Consider the following 27,754-nt stretch of genomic DNA (forward strand, 5'->3'; position numbering starts at 1 on the left):
AAAGGTCAGACAAGTACTGTTGTCTCACACAATGCATGTCAGTAGAGATCCAAACAGAATGCTTTCAGATAGGAAATATTGGGGGGTTGAGGAGGGGAAAAAGACTGTATCTGATACAGTAGAAAGAAACAGGTTAGATTCTCATGAAGAACAGTTTTGATCTGTCCAAAGCCATGCAGGCTGCCTGTAGCTGAAATGGAGTGAGCACAAATACAGGCAAAGCTCTGGGTGCTGACATTTTTCAACATCACGCATATTGCCTGGACCATCTTCTAGAAGAACTGAAAACAGCAGGGTTAAAATCCTGGTATCTTGTCTACCCTCACTCTCTTGCCAATGTACTGACCTCCGGAAAGAAGTCTAATGTTTATTGGAGTCCGTTAGTGCTTTTAAAAGTCATCTTCTTCTCCATACTCTTTTCTTCATTTTTCCCTTATTTCAGAGAGTTGTCCATGATCTCTTTCAAGCAGGGGTCTTCCTTTCGAAATCTTCAGAGAATCTGGGGTTATGGACTTTGTTGTCTTTTCTGCTGAAGTAACTGCATTGCTGAGAGGCTGTGAAACTCTTTGGTCTGACCCATGGTCGCGATGGTCATCCATCCTTCTACCACTCTGGTCACTTAGTATCTGCTCTGCATCCTAAAGCCCTCAGACTCCCGTGATGCTTCATACTACACAGAATTTGGACAAGAAAAGAAAAGAAATAAAGAGTAGCTCTGGGTCAGACAGCTCCTTTCTCAAAATAGTTCACCATGTAGCACACTGCACATGATAGCCCTCTCTCTGTGACACACCAGCCCTCAAGGACAACCAAACAGGCAGATTTTCATCAGTAAGAAGTTGACATCTTTGGAAAGTTAGAAATGGCAAAATCCACGTGAATCTGATCAATCAACTAACTAGATGTTTTTCTACTCTTAATTGGCAGCTTTTTAAAAGCGGGTTTTGTTTTTTTAAACATCAGGTTTCTGTGTTGCTTCTATCACAGTTTAGGCCTCAATTCTGCAAACATATGAATGTATTACAACTAAACAGGTTTTCTTCGCTAAACAGAGTAGTTTCTTGCACCGCAGAGGTGGAGCTAAAATGTCATTTAAACACAATTTGAATGGACAATGTGCTTCCTATTTACTCGATGCATGCAGAACCCAGCAAATCAATCATATCACAGCATAGCACTTCTCAAGCCTCTGCTTCCTCCACAGCTCCCTTGCAGGGTTCAAGGATAAAACAGGCAGTTTTTTCAGAACACACCTTTCAGCTAATGACATGCCTCTGCTGAACCGGCTCCCCTGGGCTATATCAATGAAAAAGCTGTGCTAGCTTTTTCATGGCACTTTACACTTACCCCTTTGCAACGCTGCAGCAACTGCAGAGGGTCTTGCTGTGAACTAGGCATTGGCAGAGTGGGTGGGAGGACACCGACCCTCTGGGCAGCTGTGCCAGCTTAAGCTGACTGTGAATCTTGCATGATGCTGCAACTGGGAAGTGCCAGTGCAGCACCTATTGACACTACAACCAGCTTAAAAGCAGCACAGGTTACAACAGTCTGTGATGCTTGCGTGCACGCCTGTGCTGAAGGATGTGTTCGGTCAATGCGGACAAATGTCCTACAACACAGCAGACCACTGCCCAGCCAAACTGTTGCTTTGACCCTTGCTTTTCACATATCCCTCCTGTGACTCAGGGATGACTACTGGGGCTTTAGAAAGGTCTTCATAAGGTGAGTGCTGATGTCTGTATTCAGGGAAATTTTTTCAGCTGCATCTACACTTGTTTGGTTGCCTTTGCACCACTTTGGCCTTCTAGATCAAGGGAGGATGGACAGAGTGGAGTTTAAGTTCCAACAATGTCTGTAGCCCATAACACTACAGTTCAGGAATGCAATTCTCGTAGGCCTGTGTGAAATACTTACCAAATCTGCATAATCCCTCTCTGGAAAATGACGTCTATTTGTGGAACGCATCTCATATGGGTTGTTTGGCTGATATCCTGGGTTTCCATGGCCAGAAGTGGTCTGGACTCTGGGGAACATCGTGGTCTGTCTGTCATCAGAGGTATTTGGGTTGGAATTTCCTGACTTTATCAGTCTTTTCTTCTCTGGATCTTGTTTGCGTTGGGCTCTTCAGAGGAAATGAAAGAACAAAGGATGTTTTAAAAGACATTTTAGTGTGCCTTACTGAGTAAGTCCAACTTATTAAGTTATCCACTCCCACCTTATTTTGAATGCTCAATCCTGTTCTGAAACATGCAACAGATTTTTCTAGCATACCTATTGCAAAACACTTGTTATCAATGTTAGGGTACAAAGATTGGTGTCTCTTATCACAGGTGGGGCTAAGCTGCTAGGAGACACAGAGGGGGACTTTGGCCTCTTTTAACTAGTTCCTAGAGTGAAGGAGTTTCCTTAACCACCACTAGCTCTGACTGTTCAGAGGAAGAAATGAGGCATTCATTAGGCCCAGTTAAGAAAAATTGCCCTCATGCCTGCAGCCAAAGCTGGACACTCAAATGATGCATTTGGATTGTCTGTGATCACAAGTCCATACACCGCACACACACTTGAGACCAGCTTGTGCACCTGCTGGCGAGCTATGCCTGCTATGGGCAGTCTTGTAGGCATCTTTACCTGGGCAGTGCTGAGAGCAAAGGCAGAGGAGCTGCTTGAGAATTTCTATATTTATTGTGTGGAGAGAAGTGAGGAGGTGCAACCGCAATTGGGAATTTGCCAGTACACTGGGAATAGCAAGCTTTAAAGAGATGCTTGGCTGGAAATGCTGCCTGTATTGAGCTGAAAGGAGCATGCCAGGCCTTGAGCTGAAGTGCTAGCAGGGAAAGCTGCAGAGGGTCTGAATTTGGGCCACACAGTCTTCTGATATTAGCATCCTTTGTCCATCTCATCCAGATGCCATATCAGGACTGGCTAGGGCAGGACTATGATTAATGGGTCAGACGTGTATTCTGAAGACTTGGCTAAAGCTTTCTGAATTCACAGCAAGAGAACAAATACTTCTGGGAAGACCACACAGGCAAAACCAAATTCTAATGGCTACATGACTTAAATGAACTTGTCTGCCCAACTAGGCAAGCAACCACATTCACAGCCCTGCCCCTCACTAAATTTCTGCTTAGCTCTCTACATACATGCAGAAATGCAGCTTCTATTCAACTGTAAGAAATAATCTTACCTTACTGAAACAATAGTGACTGCTATCACTAAACTCAGGATAATGGCTCCAAACACTGTACCCACTATTATAAGGATGAGTTCACTATCTGGAAACAAACAAACAAACAAACAAGAAACATCGATTGAAAACTCATGGTAAATATTGAAAACCAAGTCCTGTCCCTGTCCTCTTACTATGAAAGAAAGAAAGAGAGAAAGAGAGAGAGAAGGAAAGAGAGAAAGAGAGAAAGGAAGAAAGAAAGAAAGAAGAAAATATGAAAGAAAGAAATAGAAAGAAAGAAAGAATGAAAGAAAAAAGAAAGAAAGAAGAAAATATGAAAGAAAGAAAGAAAGAAAGAAAGAAAGAGAGAAAGAAAGATGAAAGAAGATGTTATTGATTCCCAGGCTTCTGGTGCTGTCTCAGTACAACTGTCTGTGGACACAGAAAGATGTACATTAAGGAACTGATCTGCATTAAAGACCATCTCTTCTGGCTGGCTATTTTGATTCCAGCTCAAGGTCCTAATCCCATGTACTGAATGGCTTCACATAGTTATAGCTGAGGGACAGGAACAACTGGGAGGGTGTAGGGGTTGCTTAAGCTAGTATTGCCGCTAAAATAAGTAGTTAGGCATCAAATAGGCTCTTGCCATGCCCTCGGCACATAAGGCACACCAATCCGAGGCCTCTATTATGTGGCACTATGAACACTGCATAAATATGCTATATCTGAATAAATGTTTGGCAAGGAAAATTCATTTTCACTGATCTTGCTGCAGAACCAGCATGACTAAAGGAGGAAGACATGGATTCTCTATATCTTCCTTCAACTGTGAATGGAATTGCTACCAAACCTTACTGGTGATACCTACTTGAAGATCCCAGTCTGGATTTATGAGTTTGCCATTTAATACACTGAATGCCTGTACTGGAGATACACAACATGAAACCACCAACTGTGCCATTACCAGCAGAACAATCCAGCACATTTAATCATAGGAGCATACATCAAGACAACAGGGAATATGATTAGTTGAAAGAACGTTATGCCAAACACATCTGTAAAGTATCTTTGGTTATTGCTCAGCAGACTCTTTATATCAGTACTCACTCAGTGCTGTATAGAGAAGATGAGGCTATTAATGGAGTTATTATCAGCATGTCTCAAATTTGTGTTTAAATTCAGAATGTGTTGATTTTGTGCTGATTTAGCATTTTCATTTGCTTTATGAAAAAAGCCTTAAAATTCCCAAAACTTTCTCTAGAAAAATATGTTCCATGTGATAAAAAATATCCTTCCTGCCAAACATTTATACCTGGCAAGATTCACTGTGCTGCACTACAACTACCGTTAGCCAATCTCCACAAATTTTAGGCAAAACCAGAAAAAAAACCCTTGAAGATCTCATTGCGGCAGACACAGGAACATTAAACGTATATTAAACATGTATAAGTTTAAGAATGCAGCAGTGTGAGACTCCGAAGGGCCACATGAGGATATAGCTTTTGCACAAATAAAGCCAAAGGAGTTGTGAGAAGTTGTCATGGTTTAACCCCACGACAGTTTGGTTTTAAGTCTGCCTTTGACTGTATTAGATGTTCTGAGTTTAGGCACATGCAAACATTAGAAGGCATGAAGAATGTCCTCTCCTAATCTTTATGATGGTGGAAACTGGAGACGGTGCAGTGAACAGCTGCAAAACTGACTCAGAAAAGGGAAAAAGCTTTGGAAGGCCTGTCTGGTTAGCTTGTCCAGATGATTACAATTATGGGATAACACAGTTGGGGTCATCATCTCTTCACCAGTATACAATACTAAATATTATGCAGTGCTTGCAAGGTAAAGCACAAACAAGAACCAGTGGTTAGATATTAAAGCAGAAATATCTCAAATGAGAGTAAGCCACTGACGTTTTAATAGTCGGAGTGATTAATTACAGGAGAAACTAATCTGTCAGTGGTGCTGAGTTCAGCATTGCATGTCTTCAGATGAGGACTAAATGTTTTTCTGTCAAATAACCTGTCTTTGACTAAAAACTGCTGGGCCTAATGCGGAGATCACTAGAGAAAGTGCTACTTTCTGCCTGAACATGAGTTTCAAGGAGGATTTTTCCTTCCAGGCAACAATGGAATTTCACTTGTTTTTCTCTAACATTTTCCTGCTATCAATACAGGATGGTGGCACCCCTAAAGACTATTACTTGTTATTTTTATATCAGTCAGATTAAACATTACCAGATATTTTTCCATTCTATAATTAAAAATCAGAAATTCTTGTACTTACTGTTCTTGCAGTTCTCCCCAGAGTAGCCCACTGGACAACTACATGAGAGAAAAAAGGGGAAAGAAAGAAAGAAAAGAAAAGAATGATAGTGTCATTAAGCAGGTGATCACAAAACAATAGTGTATTTCCACCTTTTATCAGCAGTTTCTCTGCAAGGTATGTTCATTAAAGGTTTCCTCTTTAATGCTATCTTAATATTGAATTCTTTAGCTTCATTGTTGGAGTAAAACAATCTGAGATTTTCAGAATGATTGGTGAGCTGGGCACTCAAAGTTTCAGGGTTCTCAGCCTGAAAAATGTTAAAAGGGCCTAATTTCTCCAAAGAACTAAGCCCTATACCTCTGAGCCACTTGGAATTGCTACCCACTTTATCAAAAGCCTCAATATAAGGACTGGTAGCTTTTTATTTTCCTCCCTTACTAGTTTCTTGTATTTAAAATATTTTGACTTTACAGTAAGAAGTGTTCAGTGTGTAGAAGCAATAACTACAAAAAGAGCTGAATTAATGGGTATGGGAAGTAAGGTCCCTCTGCTTATCCACTGGAGCAGAGCACAACCAGTCACTTACTTAGCTTCACTAGCAAACAACACTGCTCTGTTCTGATCCCGAGATGACAGAAATACCCACAGAGAGAAAACCAAGATGAAATAACATAGGTCTGAAAGTTATCAGGAAACAGAGTCCCCACTGATATCAGTGGAAACTTTCCAGGGATTTGAGGCAAGTCTTGCTCTAACGCCTGTTGCTTGCTAAATGCTTCAGCATACAAATTTTCATGGCTCAATTACTCTGAAGGAATAGTTTATGTTTATGTGGGCAACCCACAAAATAAGTGTGAAGTAGTTTATCCTCTTCACTGACTCACAGATGACCTTGGTTCTCCTTGACCTTCCTCTGAAGTATTATGAGTGCACACCAACGGCTAATGCCAAGCAGTTAAAATGCCATAACTTGTGATACCATGGGAATTTGTCTACCTGCTAACTACCTTAGGCACGTCTCTGATTCACCTAGCTGCAGCCTGTTCTTCTAGACAGAGGGTGACCCCATGCTAGATGTTCTTCTTCCCTATCTTTGCCTAGAACACAGGAACGCAAGAAAAAGCTGAGTACTCACGGTACACATTTGTCATTCTTCTTTTCAAAGTTAGGCATGCATTTGCATGTTGGAGTCCCTTTTTCTTTTGCACAGTACTTGTTTTCTTCTGCAGAACAGTCTTTACTGCAATCTGTATTTTCAGAGGGAAAAAATACAGAGTGAATTGAAGATAGCCCCCAAAAAATCAACACTGGAGAAAATCTCCAACCCCCCCCCCCCCCCCCCTTTTTTTTTAATTGCACTGTAAACACACAACTTTGTTGTGCTTCATAGCATCGGAATGGCTTTTTTTAGGGCTATACCTATGTAGAACAGAAACTGAAATACAAAAGCACAAAATTAGAAGTAAATGGTCATTGTTTAAAACCATTCAGCTTCATTAGAATGGAAATCTGGCTAGGCTGCATCTTACATAGGCAAGCCATGACCTGCAGTTTGGTCTCACAGCGGATGATTTGTATTGCAACTGATCTAAAACTGGATCAGATTTAGACAGGTTAGCAGCCACAAAGGCCTTCACTAGATCACATCTCACTGGCCTTTTTGATAGCCAGCTTTCATTATTTTATCATGAGTATTTGCTATATTTGTTGTTTTTCTTAAAATCTCATATCTTAGACTTTTTTCTGTAGGGTGAAAATTTTAGTGCTCATAACTAGAAAATACAGTACATCTCAGGGCTATGGAGGATAGCTAAAAATATAAACAGAGTACTCATTAAAAGATTCAAAATGAACATGTAAATAAAACCCCAACAACTAACAGTTCCTAAAAATCACATAAATCATTCTTCCCACAAAAAGCTGTCTAAATACAGTAATGCAGTCCTAGAACTACCAATGAGGGACAGAGCTTTAACAGATCATTGTAGTGCATCATGAGACTTCCAGTTCTGTCAGCATCCCCCCATAGCTGCCTCCAGGTAGCATGTAGAATTTATTCCCAAAATATGTCCTAGCAGGGAAGGCTGTGAATCTAGGATCCAATTTGTTCCATCCTTTACCTATTTAGGTTTCAATTCTCACCAAAAGTTTAACAATGCATTTAAAGAGTTGCCTATTCAGGCTTTAGTAGTTTATTCTACTGGAATAGAATTATGGAACCATCTAAAGTGAAACATGAGAATGTGTTTCTGTGGCTTTCTTAAAAAGACACACATTCCCTGATTTTTAGAGGTCAGCCCATTTGTGGAGCTCCCTTTTCAAAAAGGGACTGAGACAGGGAATAACCAGGTCAGCCTTTCAGGGATAGATAAAGTAACAAGGTTCTTACCTGAACAAGAACGATCATCCCATTCTGTCTTTGAGAAACTACTTTTGCATACGCATTTTGGAAACATACTTTCTACGCAGTCCGTGGTCTGAACATCACATTTAAAAGCAGCACAGTAGGTTGTAGCTTTAAAACAGAAACAGTCAGGAAGCAAACCTGAGTACTAATATCATTTCATAGAAAGCAGTGCACTTGCTCAGGAAATCATTAACCAATTATTTAGCAATTCAGAAAAAAACCTTGTAAGTCCTTTTTTTGGACATCAATACTGCAGGTATTTGAAGCAGCCCTTTCTTTTCCCTTGCTCTTTACCAGTTAAGGTCCTGTTTCCATCACATTTTCTGACCTTCTGTTTCTCAGCCTCCTACAACTGCCTCCAAACCTTCCTGTCCTCCAGTCCACAAGAGGGAAATTCTACCCATAAGTTCATATTCTGAACACTGACTTTCTGCCTTACTTTAAAAAAACTATAGAAAACCCCCATCACTATTCACTTAGTTTTTCTTACAACTGAACTGTGAGGCCCAGATCCCATACAGTGCTACACAGATATAAATATTTATGGGCATGCAGCTCATTTCATGAGCAATATTAGTATCCTGTTTGCCCAGCATGTTGCTCTTTAGATCCATGTCTTGGTGGTGGGAATGGTTTGCAAACTTCAGTGGGTGGCATGCAGTGGAGGGATGTGATTGCACTGTGCTTTGTGAGCTTGCAGTGTTTTTCTATTTCCCCCTCACATTTAGGACCAGTACGCAGGAAATGTCATGACTGAGGTGGATACAGTCACCTTCAGAGACCAAACTCAGGCTATCAGTCATGAAATGGACTCCTTTAATTATTAGCTACAACTTTTGCAAAAGCTGATTTCAAAATAGGAACATTTTTTTTTAAGAGAAAAAAGTCCATATTATATTTAAAAAATCATTTTCCAAATATTATACTTTTAGTAATGCAAGACTTTACCAGTTTAGAACAATTAATCACTTAGCTCAGCAGCTAATCAGTGAGGCCTCATTTCAATTAATTATGGAAGAAGTCTAAAGCGAGTTTCATCCTATTTTGCCAGTAAAATACTGACTTATTCTCAAAAGCAATATATATGTCTGTATATATTTGGTCCTGATTTTTCCAGCCACTTAACACTCAGCAGCTTAAAATCAACATGCCATTGCTTACTTGGGAATAAGCATTTTCCTTCTCTTCTTTACACAGGAAGTAGAAAGCCTTAATAAGACAAAAAAGCCCAGCACGGAATGGTTGAGTCTTCAAAATTACCTAAGATTGAACATTCAGCTCCTAAAAATCAACAAGGCTTGTGGTCTGATGGGCTTTGCTGCACACAGAGATGTTCTAACCAGCTTTGAAGATAGGAACCTCTGTTTCTGCTGATTATTTACTCCCACAGTAAGGAATTACATACCTCCGTACTGAGAGACGTAGGCTGAAGTTTTTACTGCATTAGTTGCTGCAGAACTAACTGTGTCAGAGTTTACAGTTGAGTTCTCCATAAACAGGTTTGCCACTGTTACACTCACTGGAAGAGAAGCTCTGCCTTCTTTTACAGGTCTGAAAAGTACAGATGATCGATAGCATCATTTTAAAGGCTCATATAATCCATGTGGATAACAAGCTAGATGGACAGACAAGAGAAGATTTCTACCAAACCTCCCTCTCTCCCCTAGCTTCTGCCACCCCACAGTGTAGGTAATTACTAAGACACCTGAAAATTAGTTCAAATATTGCTTAGGAATACATTAATGGCCATCTTTCCAGTAGATCCAGATGTGGATAGGTAGCTGGTAAGCAAAGGCTGTTTGATTTAATGCTAACAACATCACTCCTTTGTGTGCTGTTGGCACGTAACTGGCATTTTTTTTACTGGGCTAACCTCAAGCCATCTGCAGTGTGGAGGACCTTATCTGTTAGACCCTAACTTTTACATGTTCACATCAGCCTGTGGTGTTATCCAGGCATGACATGGAGAACCCATGCTGAAGCATGGTGAGGATAATTCATGGTATGACCACAAGGAATTCAGAGGGGTCTGTTTGCAATGTAGAGGTATCTATGCTAACTGCATCCTGGCTGGGTTGGGTTCAGCTGGACAGCAATCTCCCTGGGGTGAGGTGGAGAACAGCAGTGACTACCTCATTCTTCAGCTGAACTTCGTGTTGCTGGGATATGCACACAAATACCTTTAAGTGCTAGATTGCGGTAGTGCCTTAAGATGTTACTGTGTCCCATGTGTTTGTCACAACCACTCTGCTGGAAGTTACTGCCCTCACAACTCTGCTAGAACAACAGTCTGCTTAAGTGCTTAATCCATGGGGTTTGCTGAAAGGGTTTACACTGCTGTGTCTGCTAGCATGCCAGGTTTTGCTTGATGTGGGTTAGGGAGCACTCACAGAGAAGCTGGCAGAGCTCTGGGGACAGTAATATAACAGATGGGGATGGGAAGAGAGGGCTATCTTACAGTGTCTGCCTAGATCAGCAAAGGACCTAGGCCTGCAGCTACAGTCACCATAGCCTATTCAATAACATCTTTGCTCAGCCTGCCATCAGGAGAGACCAGCAAATGCACAATGAGATGCAGTGGCCTTCTATAATGAGAGTGTCTCTTAAATTAAACTGGGACTCCAGGTTAGACCTGTTCGCAAGAACCTCTGAGTTAACTGTTACAATTTCAGAGACATGTCAGATATCATACGAACTGCTAGTTATAGCACAGTGCTATATCCTACGTGGTGCTAAAAGTGGGACATGCACTGTGGAGCTGTCTCAGCCATCCAAATTCACAGACATATTGGAAATCCAGGGGGTAAAAATGTCTTTAAAAATACGAAAAGAATGTCCTCCATTAGCAGGAGGCATACTGAACTGAACTCATCCCATATCCTTTCTTAGACTGAATACTCCATGGGAAAGAGATTAAAATGGGGTGTGTGGGAAGCATGTACTGTGCAAAAACCAAACTGACAAACTTACTGAATTTCCACGATGACAGTCTGTTCAAAGCCTGCTAAATGTTTGAAGGCATCCTTAAACTATAAAAGAGAAATGAATTGGAGTTAAAGGCAAGCAGAAACATAGACCAAAAGCATATGAACCACTGAGGCTTCAGCTGTAAAGTTTTAATCCAGAACATGCTACTATAGGCACAAATAAAGCAAGCTGATTTGTCACATCCACCGTGCAAGATATTGCAGAAAAGGAGCAGTGGGGTGGTGCTGCAGAACAGGGAATATGGGAGAGCAGTGGAGGATTGGAGAGACAAGAGTTGAATGGATGTCAGGCAGTGCATTAGGGTTGACTGGCTGGATAGCTACAGATACTCCCTTGTAGACTCATCGCTTAGAAGGGTGTCTCTGCGGTACCAACTGTGGTGGTGCAGCACTCCCCAGGCCACACTGCAATGTCAGAACCAGCCAACATTGTGTTCTTTTGCAGTGACTTGGGACAATCTGGTACTTTCTTACCCTGCCTATGGTACAGTGAATCAGGATGATTAGGTACTCCCTAACCATACCTGAAACTCCTGTTGCCTGGAACTGTACCTGAAACTCCTGCTGCTTCGATCATGGCCCACCTTGGAGGGTGCCAGAATTGCCTGACAAGAATTGTGGCCAGAATGGAAATACACTGACCAAAGTCAATCATCTCGCGACCCTATAAACAGTGATTGTAAGTGAGACCCTTTCAGCTCTCTGGGATCACTGCAGGCTGTGACCCAGTATCTCCCTCTGAGTTGGGATGCCTCTCAGGGTAGATTTCACAAGGATTTTTAAGAGTATATTTCAAGAGGATTTTAAGTAGTAGATGTCATGAGGATTTCAAAGAGTAGAATTTGCAAGGATTTCTGTGATCGTCTGCTGATAGATGCTGACAAAGAAGGGGTCAAATATTGTCTGCTGACAAATGTTGATGAATGAGAATGGTGACTAATTCACCACAGTTAGATTTCCTGATGTTTTAAAGATCATTTGGTACTAATAATTTACTATAATTGGCCAAGAGAGAAAAAACTTGATTATAGGTTAACCTCTATATCTGTATGTGTGTTTGTGTGTGTGTGCAATTTGATTTAGGAAACTTTGTAGTGCTGATAGCAAACTTTATTAAATCACTCTGATAATTGGCTGATATTATACACTGATAAGTATTGTTAAAAATCATATAACCTAATCTTGTGATTTACTGTAATAGTGTTAATAAATCTTAAACTGCTGCTACCTCAAAGTAATGTAGGATCCATAATCACTCATTCCCTGACAAACTGGCATAGTAATTTAATGAGAGTTTTTCCTTACACTTTGTATCCCTTCTACTAGGCATAAACCTTTGTCCAAGTTGGATCTAGCTGCACCTAAGCTCCATCAGGAGTTTAGAAAGCAAGTGAGCCCATTCTGAACTTCATGATTCAATGGGATGGTCTCCCTTACCCTTCTGCATCTCCACTCTCTGTGTAAATCATTCTAACTAACTCAATTCTAATTTTATTTTACTTTGTATGTTTCTCCCATGTACTAAGTAATAGAGCGAACCTTGCTGTCAAACTTTGTAATGCCACACTTTTACAAAGTCACATTAAGAAAATTACTTTTGCTAATATCTTTGATGGTGATTCTTTAAGTGATCTAAACCTCTCCTTTCGTGACACCGACCTATGTGCAACTAGAGGGAAGAGGGAGAAGCAGGCATCCTTACAGATGGCATATGTCCCTAAGATGCAGTGAAGTGGGATCATCAGGGGTTGATCTTGTGGGGAGAAGCACAGCACTCCTGAAAGCACTGGGGACTGGATGAGGTCAGTAGAAGAGTCACTGCTGTCCCTCAGCCCATGTGAAGCAGGGAACAACTGGTGGAGGCAGCTGCCTCCAACTGCCACACAAGCAGGAGTCACCATGAGAAAAGGATAAGATGTCCAAGTCAACTGAAATGAAAGATAAACTATCGTTCTTTGTAATAAATATTATTTTCTATGCTATTTTCACTTTTGCATGCTATTGCATATCTATTCTAGTGCTGCATATCATGCCCTTCTGTAGCCATGTCATGAAGAGATGTTGGACAAAAAAATAGAGGAAAATATTTTTTAACATTCTGGAGAGGTAATTTTGGGTTATTTTCTGATAAAACATTCATAGGAAGCAATATAATACCATGAAGAATTTGATAACCATTTTTTATGAATTCTGATTAATATTTGGTGAATATATTTTAATCAGCTGTCTGGTAGAGTTGCATATCTCTTCTTCCTTACTTTCAGAAACCAACATAAGCAAATCCACTTGTTTCAACATGGTAGTAAAAATTAAACTGTTTGTCTTATTTCTCCAGCAAATCCTTTACCAGATTTTATCTATAATCATAGAATGCTCAAAATGTGTAATATCCATTTCACTAATAGCATTAAAATACTAATCTTGGTATGCTTATGGAAGAGGCTTATTATTTAGGTATTTAGACACAGCTGGACAGCCGTCCTGAAAAGTTTGTGTTGTGTGGAAACAATAGTTTTTGTTAAAAAAAAAAAATAAATTGTTAATTTTTACTCATACCACCGAGTATTACTGAGCCCCTAGCAAATAGCAGAGATCAGAAACTAAATGGGTTGGAAAACTTCACTCAGCCCCATGGTTTCTGGAGAGGGAATGGTGAAAGATACAGAGCAATTTATGTGAGAACTTCCCAGAATAGAAGTCGCACTAAAAATGCATATATTCCTTATTTCAGGTACATCACTTCAGCAAGAGCCATGCATGTACTCATCTGAGGGCAAAAATCAAGTCTTTTATGAATAGGTCTAAACTGTTGTGAAGTATTCATTGAAAGAAGTAGATTTCTCAAGTGAAACCATTCTAGGCTTCACATTAAAGGCAGCATGTATCCCCTCTGTCTGCATGACATTCAGGATAGCATTAAATAAACAGAAAAAAACCAAAACATCGTCACTCACAAACATTGTTGTATTTTGGAACACCTCTTCATACTGCGTGGAATTTACAGTTTGAACGCTATCAATGTAAAATCCTTTCAGTTTAATGACCCCTGGGTATATTTTCCCTGGAACGAACACAGAGAATATTAATTAATTAGAAAGCATTCAACTAAGTCGGGTTTCACCTTAGAGTTCTCCAGCTTTCAGCGATAGGGAAATACAATGCAGAAATCAAACAGTGCTATTTTTCATATACTAGAGGAATCAGCAGCAAACAAATATTTGCTCAATCAATCCAGTTACAATGGGGGATGTACTCTGGCTACCTGAGAAGCAGGCAGTATCCTGGGCTCAACCGAACTGGCCAAACTATGAAACTGAATAACATTAAACTGTAAGCATGGCCTGAAGCTAACAAAAGACTCCATCTGAGGTGTTACAGCATTTAGTGAGAAAATACCTACATTAAGGACTCCAAAGTTGCAGCCACTAAGCAGCTAACGTGGTTCACCGTATCTGAAAAAGCAATTCAGTGTCTACCTGCTTCTTTGGGCTCCCAAGTAAATTTGAGAATCCTGCTTGTTGCTACTTAAAATAAGAAGCCTCATTGGTCACATGCTTGGCCTTCAGCGGTATCTCAGAGATGCATTTCAGCAGGACTGTGATGAGTGTTTAGCAATAGGGAAAATCAAGCCAGTTGTTCATAGGTCTTCATGAGTTTGGGCTTTTTAAAATCCTGGCCATTGATATTGATGTCAAGTTTACACTTGCATTTTTTTCTGCTTTTGACTCATTTTAATCTCTAGTATCCCTGACAGAGAACTCACCTTCTTTCCCTAGCACATAAATCTCTTTGGCTTTTACTTTTTTGTGAGATAACAATCTAGGTCATTGTAGCAGTGGCTGTCTGCAAAGCAAGGCATTATTCAGCAGTCACTTTCCCAGACTGATTATGTTTTCAGTTATGAGAACAAGGGATATGGGAAGAAAAATTCACCTGAGCAGTTATCTATGAACTAAAAATATAGATTGCCCTTCTGTAACTCACCTCTGTGACAATCCTCGTTGCTATAGTAGAATCCATATTGGCACAGGCAAGTAAAAGTGCTATATAAAGCAACACATTTAGCCAATTTTTTTCCACAAGGGTCTGGGTTGCACAAGTCCCCTGATACAAAGGTGAAAGATAGTGACGTCAGGATTTCTATGAAATTACAATAACCAGTTCATATATAAAGTAGTTCATATATTAAATAGTTCATATATACTTCTACTAAAGGAAACTACCAGGTATGTTTTATAGAGCAGAGATGCATTTAAAGAGCCCATGCCTATGTCTTGTTTGCTTAATGTCTGTATAGTAACTGTTTTCCCTACAGAGTCCAGCAGGATATCACAGTGAGGACACAGAGTAATGCTGAAATTCATTATCTGTCATACTGAGCATTCACAATGTAACTCTACTTAATACAACTAAACCCAAAACAAACAAAGTATATTGAGGGTTCCCAAAATCAGTGACTAAGTTAGAAAAAGGCAAACTACAATAACCTGTGCACATCCTTAATACTGCACTTGTATGTACTTGCATTATTATAATACAGTATCATGGTAGGGCCTTTTAACACAGACACATTAATAAAATAAAGGATCGCAAATTAATCATTACAGTATACATAGCAGCATACTCTGATATCTATTGAGGTAAGGAAATTGTTGCAGAGCTTACAGCTGTCAACAGTTGTCTTTTTGTAGGGTATGCCCTTTGCCTAAAATGGCCACAGTTATAATTTCTCTGAGAAGCTATATATTCAGTAAGGATTTTAGAGTATGTATTTCATATCTATATGTATTTCATTAGTTTATAAGTAATCAAAAGTTATATTTCAATATACATTATATATCGGATAGTAATTAAAATTTTCTTATAAGTCACCAAATTCTGCTTTTCACCCTGCCTGCTTTCTTTTACTTAACTTCATAGGTATGTTCTCATAGATGAGGCAGAGATTTTCTGCGCAATGCGGAAAAACACAGTAACTCTCTTTCATCTCCCCAAAAGTGGAAAGGAAAAAAGTTAATGAACTTTCATTGGCTAGAGGGCTCATCTCCAGATGTTGTGTTTCCAGAGCTCCTCCTGAAGACGACTACTTTTTCTGGAGTAAAGAATCCCAAGCAGAAAGCCTGCAACAACATCTCCAAAATTTTCCCCTTCCAGCAAAAGCCAGCAGGGAAGAGTGGAGAGAAGACACAGCATAGATGGGGACTCTTTATTATCCCTCTTGGAAAGTCCCACTGGGGTCGGACTTTGGTGGAGGTTTGGTGGGAGGGAACTCTCCATGCTCCCCGGCCATGACCGCAGGCACTCAGCCCCATGCTGGTTTGTGCCCCGGCTCCCTCCCTGCCCATGCTCCAAGCAGCCACAGGAACAACTCCCTGGAGGTCCCAGTCATGGGCTTGCCCTGCGCACCTCCTCTGCAGGGATTCTCTTGCACTTGGGACTGGTGCAGGAGGCTAAGGCACCAGGCAGGAGAAGGGCAGCCTCTCTCTTCTAATCTTCCCCAACACTTCCCCTGTTGCAGCAAAGGCCAACAAGGAAAGAGGGAGGAAAACGGGAAGGGGAACTTCCCCTTGCCTGTGGGGACTGCAGAGCTCCCTGGGATTCAGTTACTCCAATCTGTCCTCGGAAAGGGATGACTGAGGCCCTTTGCTCCTTACCTGAAGGTGTTGTCATCACAGGTGTGGTAGTAGTATTTCCAGTGCTATTTCCTGAAGAAAGAAAAAGGAGACGGTAGCGCAGCTTAGTGTTGTGTGTTGGAAAAGTCTTGGGGAACTCTGTGTGCGCAGGACAACTCTGAGCAGGTAGAGTGGGGGACTTGCATGGAGGCTGAGCAGCCACAGTCCCGGGCAGCCATGTCCTGACATTGGGTTCTCCCTGGCCATGATGCCTCTGTAGTCTGACATGTCCATGGCCCCTTCTCCCCTAGATCCCAAGGCTTGAGCATGTGCCCCACACAGGCAGTGGTACTTCCCCCAGCTCAGCTGCACTCACTGCCCACAGCCAGCTCAGCCACCGGCACACGCGTGTCTCCTTGCAGGAAAGCCCCCTCTGCCCACCCAGGGGGGCACCACACGGCCAGGACCGGCTGCCAGAGCAGGTCGAGGGGTGCCATCAGACTGAGTACAGCCAGCACATCATCTGCTCCCCCACAGAGGCCTTCTCCCCAGGATCACTCGGGTGAAAGTTTGTGGCAGCCAGTAGTTCCAGATGGTGGGCAGGCATGATGGGAAAGTGGGGTGCTTGCAGGAAGAATGCGCTCGCCCAAGGCCACCATGGAGGAAGAGGTGAGGGGTGGGCAGGCTTCCCCAACTCAGGGTGACGGCAGCAGGAGATTTGACAAACCTGGATGGGATGCCCAGCACCATGCCGGGACAGGGGGCTTGGCCAGGTATGGAGGATTCCTGGGAGGGAACTCTCCATGCTCCCCGGCCATGACCCAGGCACTCAGCCTCATGCTGGTTTGTGCCCCGGCTCCCTCCCTGCCCATGCTCCAAGCAGCCACAGGAACAACTCCCTGGAGGTCCCAGTCATGGGCTTGCCCTGCGCACCTCCTCTGCAGGGATTCTCTTGCACTTGGGACTGGTGCAGGAGGCTAAGGCACCAGGCAGGAGAAGGGCAGCCTCTCTCTTCTAATCTTCCCCAACACTTCCCCTGTTGCAGCAAAGGCCAACAAGGAAAGAGGGAGGAGTGGAGAGCATTCCCAGCCTTGATCTAGGCACCTTTGTCTCCTCTGGGAGAGGAACCTGAAGGAAAATGGGAAGGGGAACTTTCCCTTGCCTGTGGGGACTGCAGAGCTCCCTGGGACTGAGTTACTCCAATCTATCCTCGGAAAGGGATGACTGAGGCCCTTTGCTCCTTACCTGAAGGTGTTGTCATCACAGGTGTGGTAGTCGTATTCCCAGTGCTGTTTCCTGATGAAAGGAAAAGGAGACGGTAGCACAGCTTAGTGTTGTGTGTTGGAAAAGTCTTGGGGAACTCTGTGTGCACAGGACAACTCTGAGCAAGTACAGTGGGGGACTTGCATGGGGCTGAGCAGCCACAGTCCCGGGCAGCCATGTCCTGACATTGGGTTCTCCCTGGCCATGATGCCTCTGTAGTCTGACATGTCCATGGCCCCTTCTCCCCTAGATCCCAAGGCTTGAGCATGTGCCCCACACAGGCAGTGTACTGCCCCCAGCTCAACTGCACTCACTGCCCACAGCCAGCTCAGCCACTGGCACACGCGTGTCTCCTTGCAGGAAAGCCCCCTCTGCGCACCCAGGGGGGCACCACACGGCCAGGACCGGCTGCCAGAGCAGGTCGAGGGGTGCCATCAGACTGAGTATAGCCAGCACACCATCTGGTCCCCCACAGAGGCCTTCTCCCCAGGATCACTCGGGTGAAAGTTTGTGGCAGGCAGTAGTTCCAGATGGTGGGCAGGCATGATGGGAACGTGGGGTGCTTGCAGGAAGAATGAGCTCGCCCAAGGCCACCATGGAGGAAGAGGTGAGGGGTGGGCAGGCTTCCCCAACTTAGGGTGACGGCAGCAGGAGATTTGACAAACCTGAGATGGGACCGCCAGCACTATGCCAGAACAGGGGGCTTGGCCAGGTATGGAGGATTCCTGGGAGGGAACTCTCCATGCTCCCCAGCCACGACCCAGGTACTCAGCCCCATGCTGGTTTGTGCCCCGGCTCCCTCCCTGCCCATGCTCCAAGCAGCCACAGGAACGACTCCCTGGAGGTCCCAGTCATGGGCTTGCCCTGGGCACCTCCTCTGCAGGGATCCTCTTGCACTTGGGACTGGTGCAGGAGGCTATGGCACCAGGCAGGAGAAGAGCAGCCTCTCTCTTCTAATCTTCCCCAACACCTTCCCTGTTGCAGCAAAGGCCAACAAGGAAAGAGGGAGGAGTGGAGAGCATTCCCAGCCTTGATCTAGGCACCTTTGTCTCCTCTGGGAGAGGAACCTGAAGGAAAATGGGAAGGGGAACTTTCCCTTGCCTGTGGGGACTGCAGAGCTCCCTGGGACTGAGTTACTCCAATCTATCCTCGGAAAGGGATGACTGAGGCCCTTTGCTCCTTACCTGAAGGTGTTGTCATCACAGGTGTGGTAGTTGTATTCCCAGTGCTGTTTCCTGATGAAAGGAAAAGGAGACGGTAGCACAGCTTAGTGTTGTGTGTTGGAAAAGTCTTGGGGAACTCTGTGTGCGCAGGACAACTCTGAGCAGGTAGAGTGGGGGACTTGCATGGGGCTGAGCAGCCACAGTCCCGGGCAGCCATGTCCTGACTTTGGGTTCTCCCTGGCCATGATGCCTCTGTAGTCTGAAATGTCCATGGCCCCTTCTCCCCTAGATCCCAAGGCTTGAGCATGTGCCCCACACAGGCAGTGTACTGCCCCCAGCTCAGCTGCACTCACTGCCCACAGCCAGCTCAGCCACTGGCACACGCGTGTCTCCTTGCAGGAAAGCCCCCTCTGCCCACCCAGGGGGGCACCACACGGCCAGGACCGGCTGCCAGAGCAGGTCGAGGGGTGCCATCAGACTGAGTACAGCCAGCACATCATCTGCTCCCCCACAGAGGCCTTCTCCCCAGGATCACTCGGGTGAAAGTTTGTGGCAGGCAGTAGTTCCAGATGGTGGGAAGGCATGATGGGAACGTGGGGTGCTGGCAGGAAGAATGAGCTCGCCCAAGGCCACCATGGAGGAAGAGGTGAGGGGTGGGCAGGCTTCCCCAACTCAGGGTGACGGCAGCAGGAGATTTGACAAACCTGAGATGGGATGCCCAGCACCATGCCGGGACAGGGGGCTTGGCCAGGTATGGAGGATTCCTGGGAGGGAACTCTCCGTGCTCCCCAGCCAGGACCCCTGGCACTCAGCCCCATGCTGGTTTGTGCCCCAGCTCCCTCCCTGCCCATGCTCCAAGCAGCCACAGGAACAACTCCCTGGAGGTCCCAGTCATGGGCTTGCCCTGGGCACCTCCTCTGCAGGGATCCTCTTGCACTTGGGACTGGTGCAGGAGGCTATGGCACCAGGCAGGAGAAGAGCAGCCTCTCTCTTCTAATCTTCCCCAACACTTCCCCTGTTGCAGCAAAGGCCAACAAGGAAAGAGGGAAGAAAATGGGCAGGGGAACTTTCCCTTGCCTGTGGGTCTGCAGAGCTCCCTGGGATTGAGTTACTCCAATCTATCCTCGGAAAGGGATGACTGAGGCCCTTTGCTCCTTACCTGAAGGTGTTGTCATCACAGGTGTGGTAGTAGTATTCCCAGTGCTGTTTCCTGATGAAAGGAAAATGAGACGGTAGCACAGCTTAGTGTTGTGTGTTGGAAAAGTCTTGGGGAACTCTGTGTGCGCAGGACAACTCTGAGCAAGTACAGTGGGGGACTTGCATGGGGCTGAGCAGCCACAGTCCCGGGCAGCCATGTCCTGACTTTGGGTTCTCCCTGGCCATGATGCCTCTGTAGTCTGACATGTCCATGGCCCCTTCTCCCCTAGATCCCAAGGCTTGAGCATGTGCCCCACACAGGCAGTGTACTGCCCCCAGCTCAGCTGCACTCACTGCCCACAGCCAGCTCAGCCACTGGCACACGCGTGTCTCCTTGCAGGAAAGCCCCCTCTGCCCACCCAGGGGGGCACCGCATGGCCAGGACCGGCTGCCAGAGCAGGTCGAGGGGTGCCATCAGACTGAGTACAGCCAGCACATCATCTGCTCCCCCACAGAGGCCTTCTCCCCAGGATCACTCGGGTGAAAGTTTGTGGCAGCCAGTAGTTCCAGATGGTGGGCAGGCATGATGGGAACGTGGGGTGCTGGCAGGAAGAATGCGCTCGCCCAAGGCCACCAAGGAGGAAGAGGTGAGGGGTGGGCAGGCTTCCCCAACTCAGGGTGACGGCAGCAGGAGATTTGACAAACATGAGATGGGATGCCCAGCACCATGCCGGGACAGGGGGCTTGGCCAGGTATGGAGGATTCCTGGGAGGGAACTCTCCATGCTCGCCGGCCACGACCCAGGTACTCAGCCCCATGCTGGTTTGTGCCCCGGCTCCCTCCCTGCCCATGCTCCAAGCAGCCACAGGAACGACTCCCTGGAGGTCCCAGTCATGGGCTTGCCCTGGGCACCTCCTCTGCAGGGATCCTCTTGCACTTGGGACTGGTGCAGGAGGCTATGGCACCAGGCAGGAGAAGAGCAGCCTCTCTCTTCTAATCTTCCCCAACACCTTCCCTGTTGCAGCAAAGGCCAACAAGGAAAGAGGGAGGAGTGGAGAGCATTCCCAGCCTTGATCTAGGCACCTTTGTCTCCTCTGGGAGAGGAACCTGAAGGAAAATGGGAAGGGGAACTTTCCCTTGCCTGTGGGGACTGCAGAGCTCCCTGGGACTGAGTTACTCCAATCTATCCTCGGAAAGGGATGACTGAGGCCCTTTGCTCCTTACCTGAAGGTGTTGTCATCACAGGTGTGGTAGTCGTATTCCCAGTGCTGTTTCCTGATGAAAGGAAAAGGAGACGGTAGCACAGCTTAGTGTTGTGTGTTGGAAAAGTCTTGGGGAACTCTGTGTGCGCAGGACAACTCTGAGCAGGTAGAGTGGGGGACTTGCATGGGGCTGAGCAGCCACAGTCCCGGGTAGCCATGTCCTGACTTTGGGTTCTCCCTGGCCATGATGCCTCTGTAGTCTGAAATGTCCATGGCCCCTTCTTCCCTAGATCCCAAGGCTTGAGCATGTGCCCCACACAGGCAGTGTACTGCCCCCAGCTCAGCTGCACTCACTGCCCACAGCCAGCTCAGCCACTGGCACACGCGTGTCTCCTTGCAGGAAAGCCCCCTCTGCCCACCCAGGGGGGCACCACACGGCCAGGACCGGCTGCCAGAGCAGGTCGAGGGGTGCCATCAGACTGAGTACAGCCAGCACATCATCTGCTCCCCCACAGAGGCCTTCTCCCCAGGATCACTCGGGTGAAAGTTTGTGGCAGGCAGTAGTTCCAGATGGTGGGAAGGCATGATGGGAACGTGGGGTGCTGGCAGGAAGAATGAGCTCGCCCAAGGCCACCATGGAGGAAGAGGTGAGGGGTGGGCAGGCTTCCCCAACTCAGGGTGACGGCAGCAGGAGATTTGACAAACCTGAGATGGGATGCCCAGCACCATGCCGGGACAGGGGGCTTGGCCAGGTATGGAGGATTCCTGGGAGGGAACTCTCTGTGCTCCCCAGCCAGGACCCCTGGCACTCAGCCCCATGCTGGTTTGTGCCCCAGCTCCCTCCCTGCCCATGCTCCAAGCAGCCACAGGAACAACTCCCTGGAGGTCCCAGTCATGGGCTTGCCCTGGGCACCTCCTCTGCAGGGATCCTCTTGCACTTGGGACTGGTGCAGGAGGCTATGGCACCAGGCAGGAGAAGAGCAGCCTCTCTCTTCTAATCTTCCCCAACACTTCCCCTGTTGCAGCAAAGGCCAACAAGGAAAGAGGGAAGAAAATGGGCAGGGGAACTTTCCCTTGCCTGTGGGTCTGCAGAGCTCCCTGGGATTGAGTTACTCCAATCTATCCTCGGAAAGGGATGACTGAGGCCCTTTGCTCCTTACCTGAAGGTGTTGTCATCACAGGTGTGGTAGTAGTATTCCCAGTGCTGTTTCCTGATGAAAGGAAAATGAGACGGTAGCACAGCTTAGTGTTGTGTGTTGGAAAAGTCTTGGGGAACTCTGTGTGCGCAGGACAACTCTGAGCAAGTACAGTGGGGGACTTGCATGGGGCTGAGCAGCCACAGTCCCGGGCAGCCATGTCCTGACTTTGGGTTCTCCCTGGCCATGATGCCTCTGTAGTCTGACATGTCCATGGCCCCTTCTCCCCTAGATCCCAAGGCTTGAGCATGTGCCCCACACAGGCAGTGTACTGCCCCCAGCTCAGCTGCACTCACTGCCCACAGCCAGCTCAGCCACTGGCACACGCGTGTCTCCTTGCAGGAAAGCCCCCTCTGCCCACCCAGGGGGGCACTGCATGGCCAGGACCGGCTGCCAGAGCAGGTCGAGGGGTGCCATCAGACTGAGTACAGCCAGCACATCATCTGCTCCCCCACAGAGGCCTTCTCCCCAGGATCACTCGGGTGAAAGTTTGTGGCAGCCAGTAGTTCCAGATGGTGGGCAGGCATGATGGGAACGTGGGGTGCTGGCAGGAAGAATGCGCTCGCCCAAGGCCACCAAGGAGGAAGAGGTGAGGGGTGGGCAGGCTTCCCCAACTCAGGGTGACGGCAGCAGGAGATTTGACAAACATGAGATGGGATGCCCAGCACCATGCCGGGACAGGGGGCTTGGCCAGGTATGGAGGATTCCTGGGAGGGAACTCTCCATGCTCGCCGGCCACGACCCAGGTACTCAGCCCCATGCTGGTTTGTGCCCCGGCTCCCTCCCTGCCCATGCTCCAAGCAGCCACAGGAACAACTCCCTGGAGGTCCCAGTCATGGGCTTGCCCTGCGCACCTCCTCTGCAGGGATCCTCTTGTACTCGGGACTGGTGCAGGAGGCTATGGCACCAGGCAGGAGAAGAGCAGCCTCTCTCTTCTAGTCTTCCCCAACACCCTCCCTGTTGCAGCAAAAGCCAACAAGGAAAGAGGGAGGAGTGGAGAGCATTCCCAGCCTTGATCTAGGCACCTTTGTCTCCCCTGGGAGAGGAACCTGAAGGAAAATGGGAAGGGGAACTTTCCCTTGCCTGTGGGGACTGCAGAGCTCCCTGGGACTGAGTTACTCCAATCTGTCCTCAGAAAGGGATGACTGAGGCCCTTTGCTCCTTACCTGAAGGTGTTGTCATCACAGGTGTGGTAGTCGTATTCCCAGTGCTGTTTCCTGATGAAAGGAAAAGGAGACGGTAGCACAGCTTAGTGTTCTGTGTTGGAAAAGTCTTGGGGAACTCTGTGTGCGCAGGACAACTCTGAGAGGTAGAGTGGGGGACTTGCATGGGGCTGAGCAGCCACAGTCCCGGGCAGCCATGTCCTGACTTTGGGTTCTCCTTGGCCCAGTGCCTCATTGGTGTAATTTTTTCCTTCATAGTCCTTCTCCCACCCCTTGGCATTTGGCTCCTTCACACCAACAACATTTTTGTACCCTTCCTGCCTTTGTTCTCTAGGCGATTGTGGCATGCTCAATTGCCAACATACACATGTCTCCCTGCAATACAGCTCCCTTTGCCTTCCAAGGCAGGGCCACACGGCCAGTGCTGGCTGCCAGAGCTGGGTCAAGGGAATCCCATTCTCTAGTACATATGCTTTAGCCTGAGAGCTATCTGAGCTCTGACTTAGTGTCAGTGTTGCCTCCTTCTCTTTGTATGTCAATTTGCTTTTTTCATCCCTTAAACAAGAAGTGCCTTTACCATTACGCATCTTCAGTAGTTGCACTGTTTTTAATTAGATTTACATGACATTGCACTCTGCAGTTAACTTGTTCACAGTGGCTCTTGAGATTCTGCTCTAGACCTCAGCTAAATCCACAGAAAATACATTTGCTGAAAGATATACATATATAGATACTTTGCAAATATAGAAGATGCTCTCAGGAGAAGCATCATTAAAAACTCTATATGGACTCTTTCAGAGAAGCAGTGGAAGAACGACTGCCTTTGCTAACACCTTCTCCTATGCTGTAACAAACTCAAGTGGACATTGAAAGCAGAGTATTTTTATTCAAAGAATGCATATTTTGCTAAATTATCATCAGTGGTATCAAGACCCTCTTTCCAGGACTACACTTCCATGCAGTTATGACAGTATACATTATTTCTCTCATTCTTTTCCTTCCTTGTTATAATTCTTTCTGAATAGAGAGAAACCTGGCTGATACCAGACAATAGTTGAAAAATATTTTCCTCACATTCTGCTTTCAGCATTACCTGTTACTGTGTTTTTCTCTTGCAAAGTATTTTATTTATTTATTTTTAGGATGTTTATTTTGTATTTAAACTGTGTCATTCTTAACTCTTGATGTAAAGAATGTTTGGATATTTTTTTTTTGGCTAGAAGTAATGAGAATAAATAATAAAACAGCTTTGCTGATAAATATGTGATACTGACAAATGGCCAGTTTGGATCATATGATCTAACTTTAATCTGAAATAGTTAATATATGAGTCAGGAATAAATGTATTTACTCTGAGTTAACACCGCTGCAATCATAATTTAATCTAAGTCATTAACAGCATGCAGCTGGACGACTAACGTATTTGTGGCTAAAATCCTTGGAACTAACACACTCTTATAGCTGGTACTTTAAAAAAATATTGCAAATCTCAACAGATATTTGAGAAATAGACTCCACTTTTCAAACGCTTTGTAGAGCTTTGAAAATCCAAAGTGAGGCAAATTTTACACATCTTTTTTTCTTCTGATCAATAAAGCTGACACAGAAAAGGCACACCAAAACACAATGCCTGAAGTGATCCGTTAGTCTCCTACAGATGAAGGGGAAACATGAGCAATTGTGCCAGTTCTCTGCCAAGTCTTCTGCCTCCACTGGTCATCAAGTCATATAGGCAGCATTATTTGCTCCCCAGTCAATGTAAAGAAATGTACATTTTTCCTATAACCATGATAACATGAATCTGTACTGGCCACAGGCCATGGTTTTGGAGCATTGTTTAGACTGCCTTCTCAAAATGGATGTTGGGGCAGTAACCGCTTACAGAGCTAGTCCTTAGTCTACAACAACTGTTAGCCTTGTAGAGGCTCTGGCTAACAGTCATCCAGGAGTATCCTTTGGACTCAGGAAGAATTGTGTCTGTGGTGACAGCAGAGCACATGAGCTGCAATTGAACATGGCTGACAGGCTTGTCAAAGGTAACCTGAGCAAAGGTGGCTATTTTATGGCTCTGTCTGCCTAGGCCCAGCCTTCTGTGTAAGGAAACAGAATGTGCTAATAGACTTAGGTGTTTATTATGGAGATAAAGAAATGGATGTTACGACTGAGGTTATGGAATAACAGAGACATCTGGCTGCTGAGCAGGGCAGGGCCTTTGCCAGTACTATTCAGACACATCCTGCAAACCTTTTACAATATTTACTTAGAATGAAAAAGGTTTCTGGGCAGGCCCATCTTGATGCAAAGTCTGTTCAAGTAAGTGAAAGACTCACGTTGCTTTCAGTAGCTCTTGTATCAAGATTTTTCACATCTTTCTGTTACCCACAAGCCTCCAAACAGAAAGCTAACTAACTGACAATCTTGAAGACTTTTATGCCTAAAATTTATAGCTGAAAATTGGTCTGTAACATGTAGGTGTTGCTGGAAGTGTGTATGTTCACTCACAGTAGTCAACAGAGACCTACAACCATCTGTCACCAGTTGCAAGCTCAACAGCACCAGTGAAGGTCTTAATTTGGCTCATATCTCTGTAACTTTATCTCCATTATTAGCTGGGAGTTTCCGTCCTCCCACAGCTTCAAGTTGCCACAAAACTCTTCATATAGTTGCCTTAACTCTACTTCTGCTAAAGCCTTCGCTCCCTTGTATCTGTCACTGAGCATCAGGGACAGGAAAGTTTGGACAGAGGCTCTGGCCCACAACTACAGAATTTGTCACAATGGAGAAAAAGTAGTAAGTGGCTTCAAGAATGACACCTGCGTTTCAGTTCGAATAGACCACGGTGCAACTCTCTGCCACACAAGTTGGTGGTGAAGTTCCCATTAATTTCAACAGGAGGGAACAAATGGTCTGTGAGCCAGCTCAGGTGGCACTGCTTTCCAGACTGATTGGTTAAGGGAGCCTCTGGCCGGAAGGCCAGCGGCAGCACTCTTTTCCCTGGGTACTGGGGTGGAACAGTCGCACCTTTTGTTATGACTGTAATAGAGCTTGAATTACCTGGGTTTAGCATGCAGGTCCCCAAAACTGCTCTTGGAATAGGCTAAATTAAGTTAATCACAAGCACCAGTGATTTTGCATTGTTCTGTGAACAAGGAAAACGGTTGGCTTGCAGTGACATTTTTCATCGTTAAGTAACCAAAATCTAGACACGCTGAGTTGTGTATCGCCACTGACCTCCAGCCTCTCAGCAGCTGCTGAAAGTACTAAGTGATTCACTGCCACAGAATAGCTGCCCTGATAAATCCCAAAACAGAAGATAGTGTTTCTTACCTTCCGAAAGGCTCAACAGCAGGATGGGGACCACAGCGAGGAATACACAGCGTCTCATTGCCGCTTCTGTCGCTGCTGCTAAACCTAAGAGAAAGTGCTTTTCTCTTCTGGTGTCAGCCTATTTAAGGTCCCAGCCACAGGTAGAGAGTTCAGCCCTGAGCTGACGTCATGGTGGCAAGCGGCAAATGATAGATCCAAGCTGTGTTTTTTCTTCCTCCTCAGGCTGGGAGGAGATTTCTGGACCTGCAGTGTTCTTCCTTTAAGTCATAAATTCTTGAGACCTGTTGACACAAGGAAGTTACTGCTAAATAAGCTGACGTGGGAACTGAGACCATACCAGCTATCCCCTGCCAGCTCTCCATACTGACACCTTCAGTGCAAATTAAATGGAGGGTGCTGTATAACCTGTTCTTAAAGTGGAAGAAGCTGTCCTATCCCAAGGCATGCTAATTATGCACTTGGAGCAGAGTACCTGGGATTCACATGCTCACTTTCCTTTGCAATAAATTACTAGTACAGACAAGCTTTATAACTCAGACTCCAACTGTTCTTTCCTTATAAGCAAAATTTTATGCTAAAGCACTTCTTACTGCTCAACAGGTTAAAAAGCGACAGACAAAACCTACATCTTTGTCACCAAAGAAACAGAACTGACCCTGGGCCTTCTGGCAGTGATTATGGCTATTTTGTTTGCTGCCATGCTATGTGTTACAGGCTTACAAAAGTGGTGGCACGAGAAGGGGGAGCAGGCAGGACTGCCAGCAGGTGTTTGACTTCATCTGGATGGCAGCCCTCCTTTCTTGAGAGGAAGCATGTTCGTGCTGGGGGGACATTTGGAAGCACGGATGGTCAGGCTGGAGCAG

The 27,754-nt window shown here is 45.6% G+C and overlaps 1 protein-coding gene across 1 annotated transcript in view; it reads right to left on the reverse strand.

Annotated features, from left to right (window-relative positions):
• Positions 1-26,966, reverse strand: part of MUC13 (mucin 13, cell surface associated) — a 32,470-nt gene extending 5,504 nt beyond the window's left edge. Inside the window, exons 1-13 of the mRNA XM_049817708.1 lie at positions 26,892-26,966; positions 22,366-22,416; positions 20,026-20,076; positions 16,483-16,533; positions 14,813-14,932; positions 13,783-13,889; positions 10,812-10,870; positions 9,247-9,392; positions 7,824-7,949; positions 6,570-6,681; positions 5,453-5,490; positions 3,188-3,275; positions 1,915-2,122 (exon numbers count right to left, since the gene is read on the reverse strand). Coding sequence (XP_049673665.1) covers positions 1,915-2,122; positions 3,188-3,275; positions 5,453-5,490; positions 6,570-6,681; positions 7,824-7,949; positions 9,247-9,392; positions 10,812-10,870; positions 13,783-13,889; positions 14,813-14,932; positions 16,483-16,533; positions 20,026-20,076; positions 22,366-22,416; positions 26,892-26,949 — 1,215 coding nt within the window. The 5' untranslated portion in view covers positions 26,950-26,966. The remainder of the gene's footprint in view (positions 1-1,914; positions 2,123-3,187; positions 3,276-5,452; positions 5,491-6,569; positions 6,682-7,823; positions 7,950-9,246; positions 9,393-10,811; positions 10,871-13,782; positions 13,890-14,812; positions 14,933-16,482; positions 16,534-20,025; positions 20,077-22,365; positions 22,417-26,891) is intronic.
• Between the last annotated feature and the right edge of the window lie 788 nt (positions 26,967-27,754).

The sequence above is a fragment of the Accipiter gentilis genome, chromosome 1, assembly GCF_929443795.1.
Source record: "Accipiter gentilis chromosome 1, bAccGen1.1, whole genome shotgun sequence".
NCBI classification, from domain to species: Eukaryota; Metazoa; Chordata; class Aves; order Accipitriformes; family Accipitridae; genus Astur; species Astur gentilis.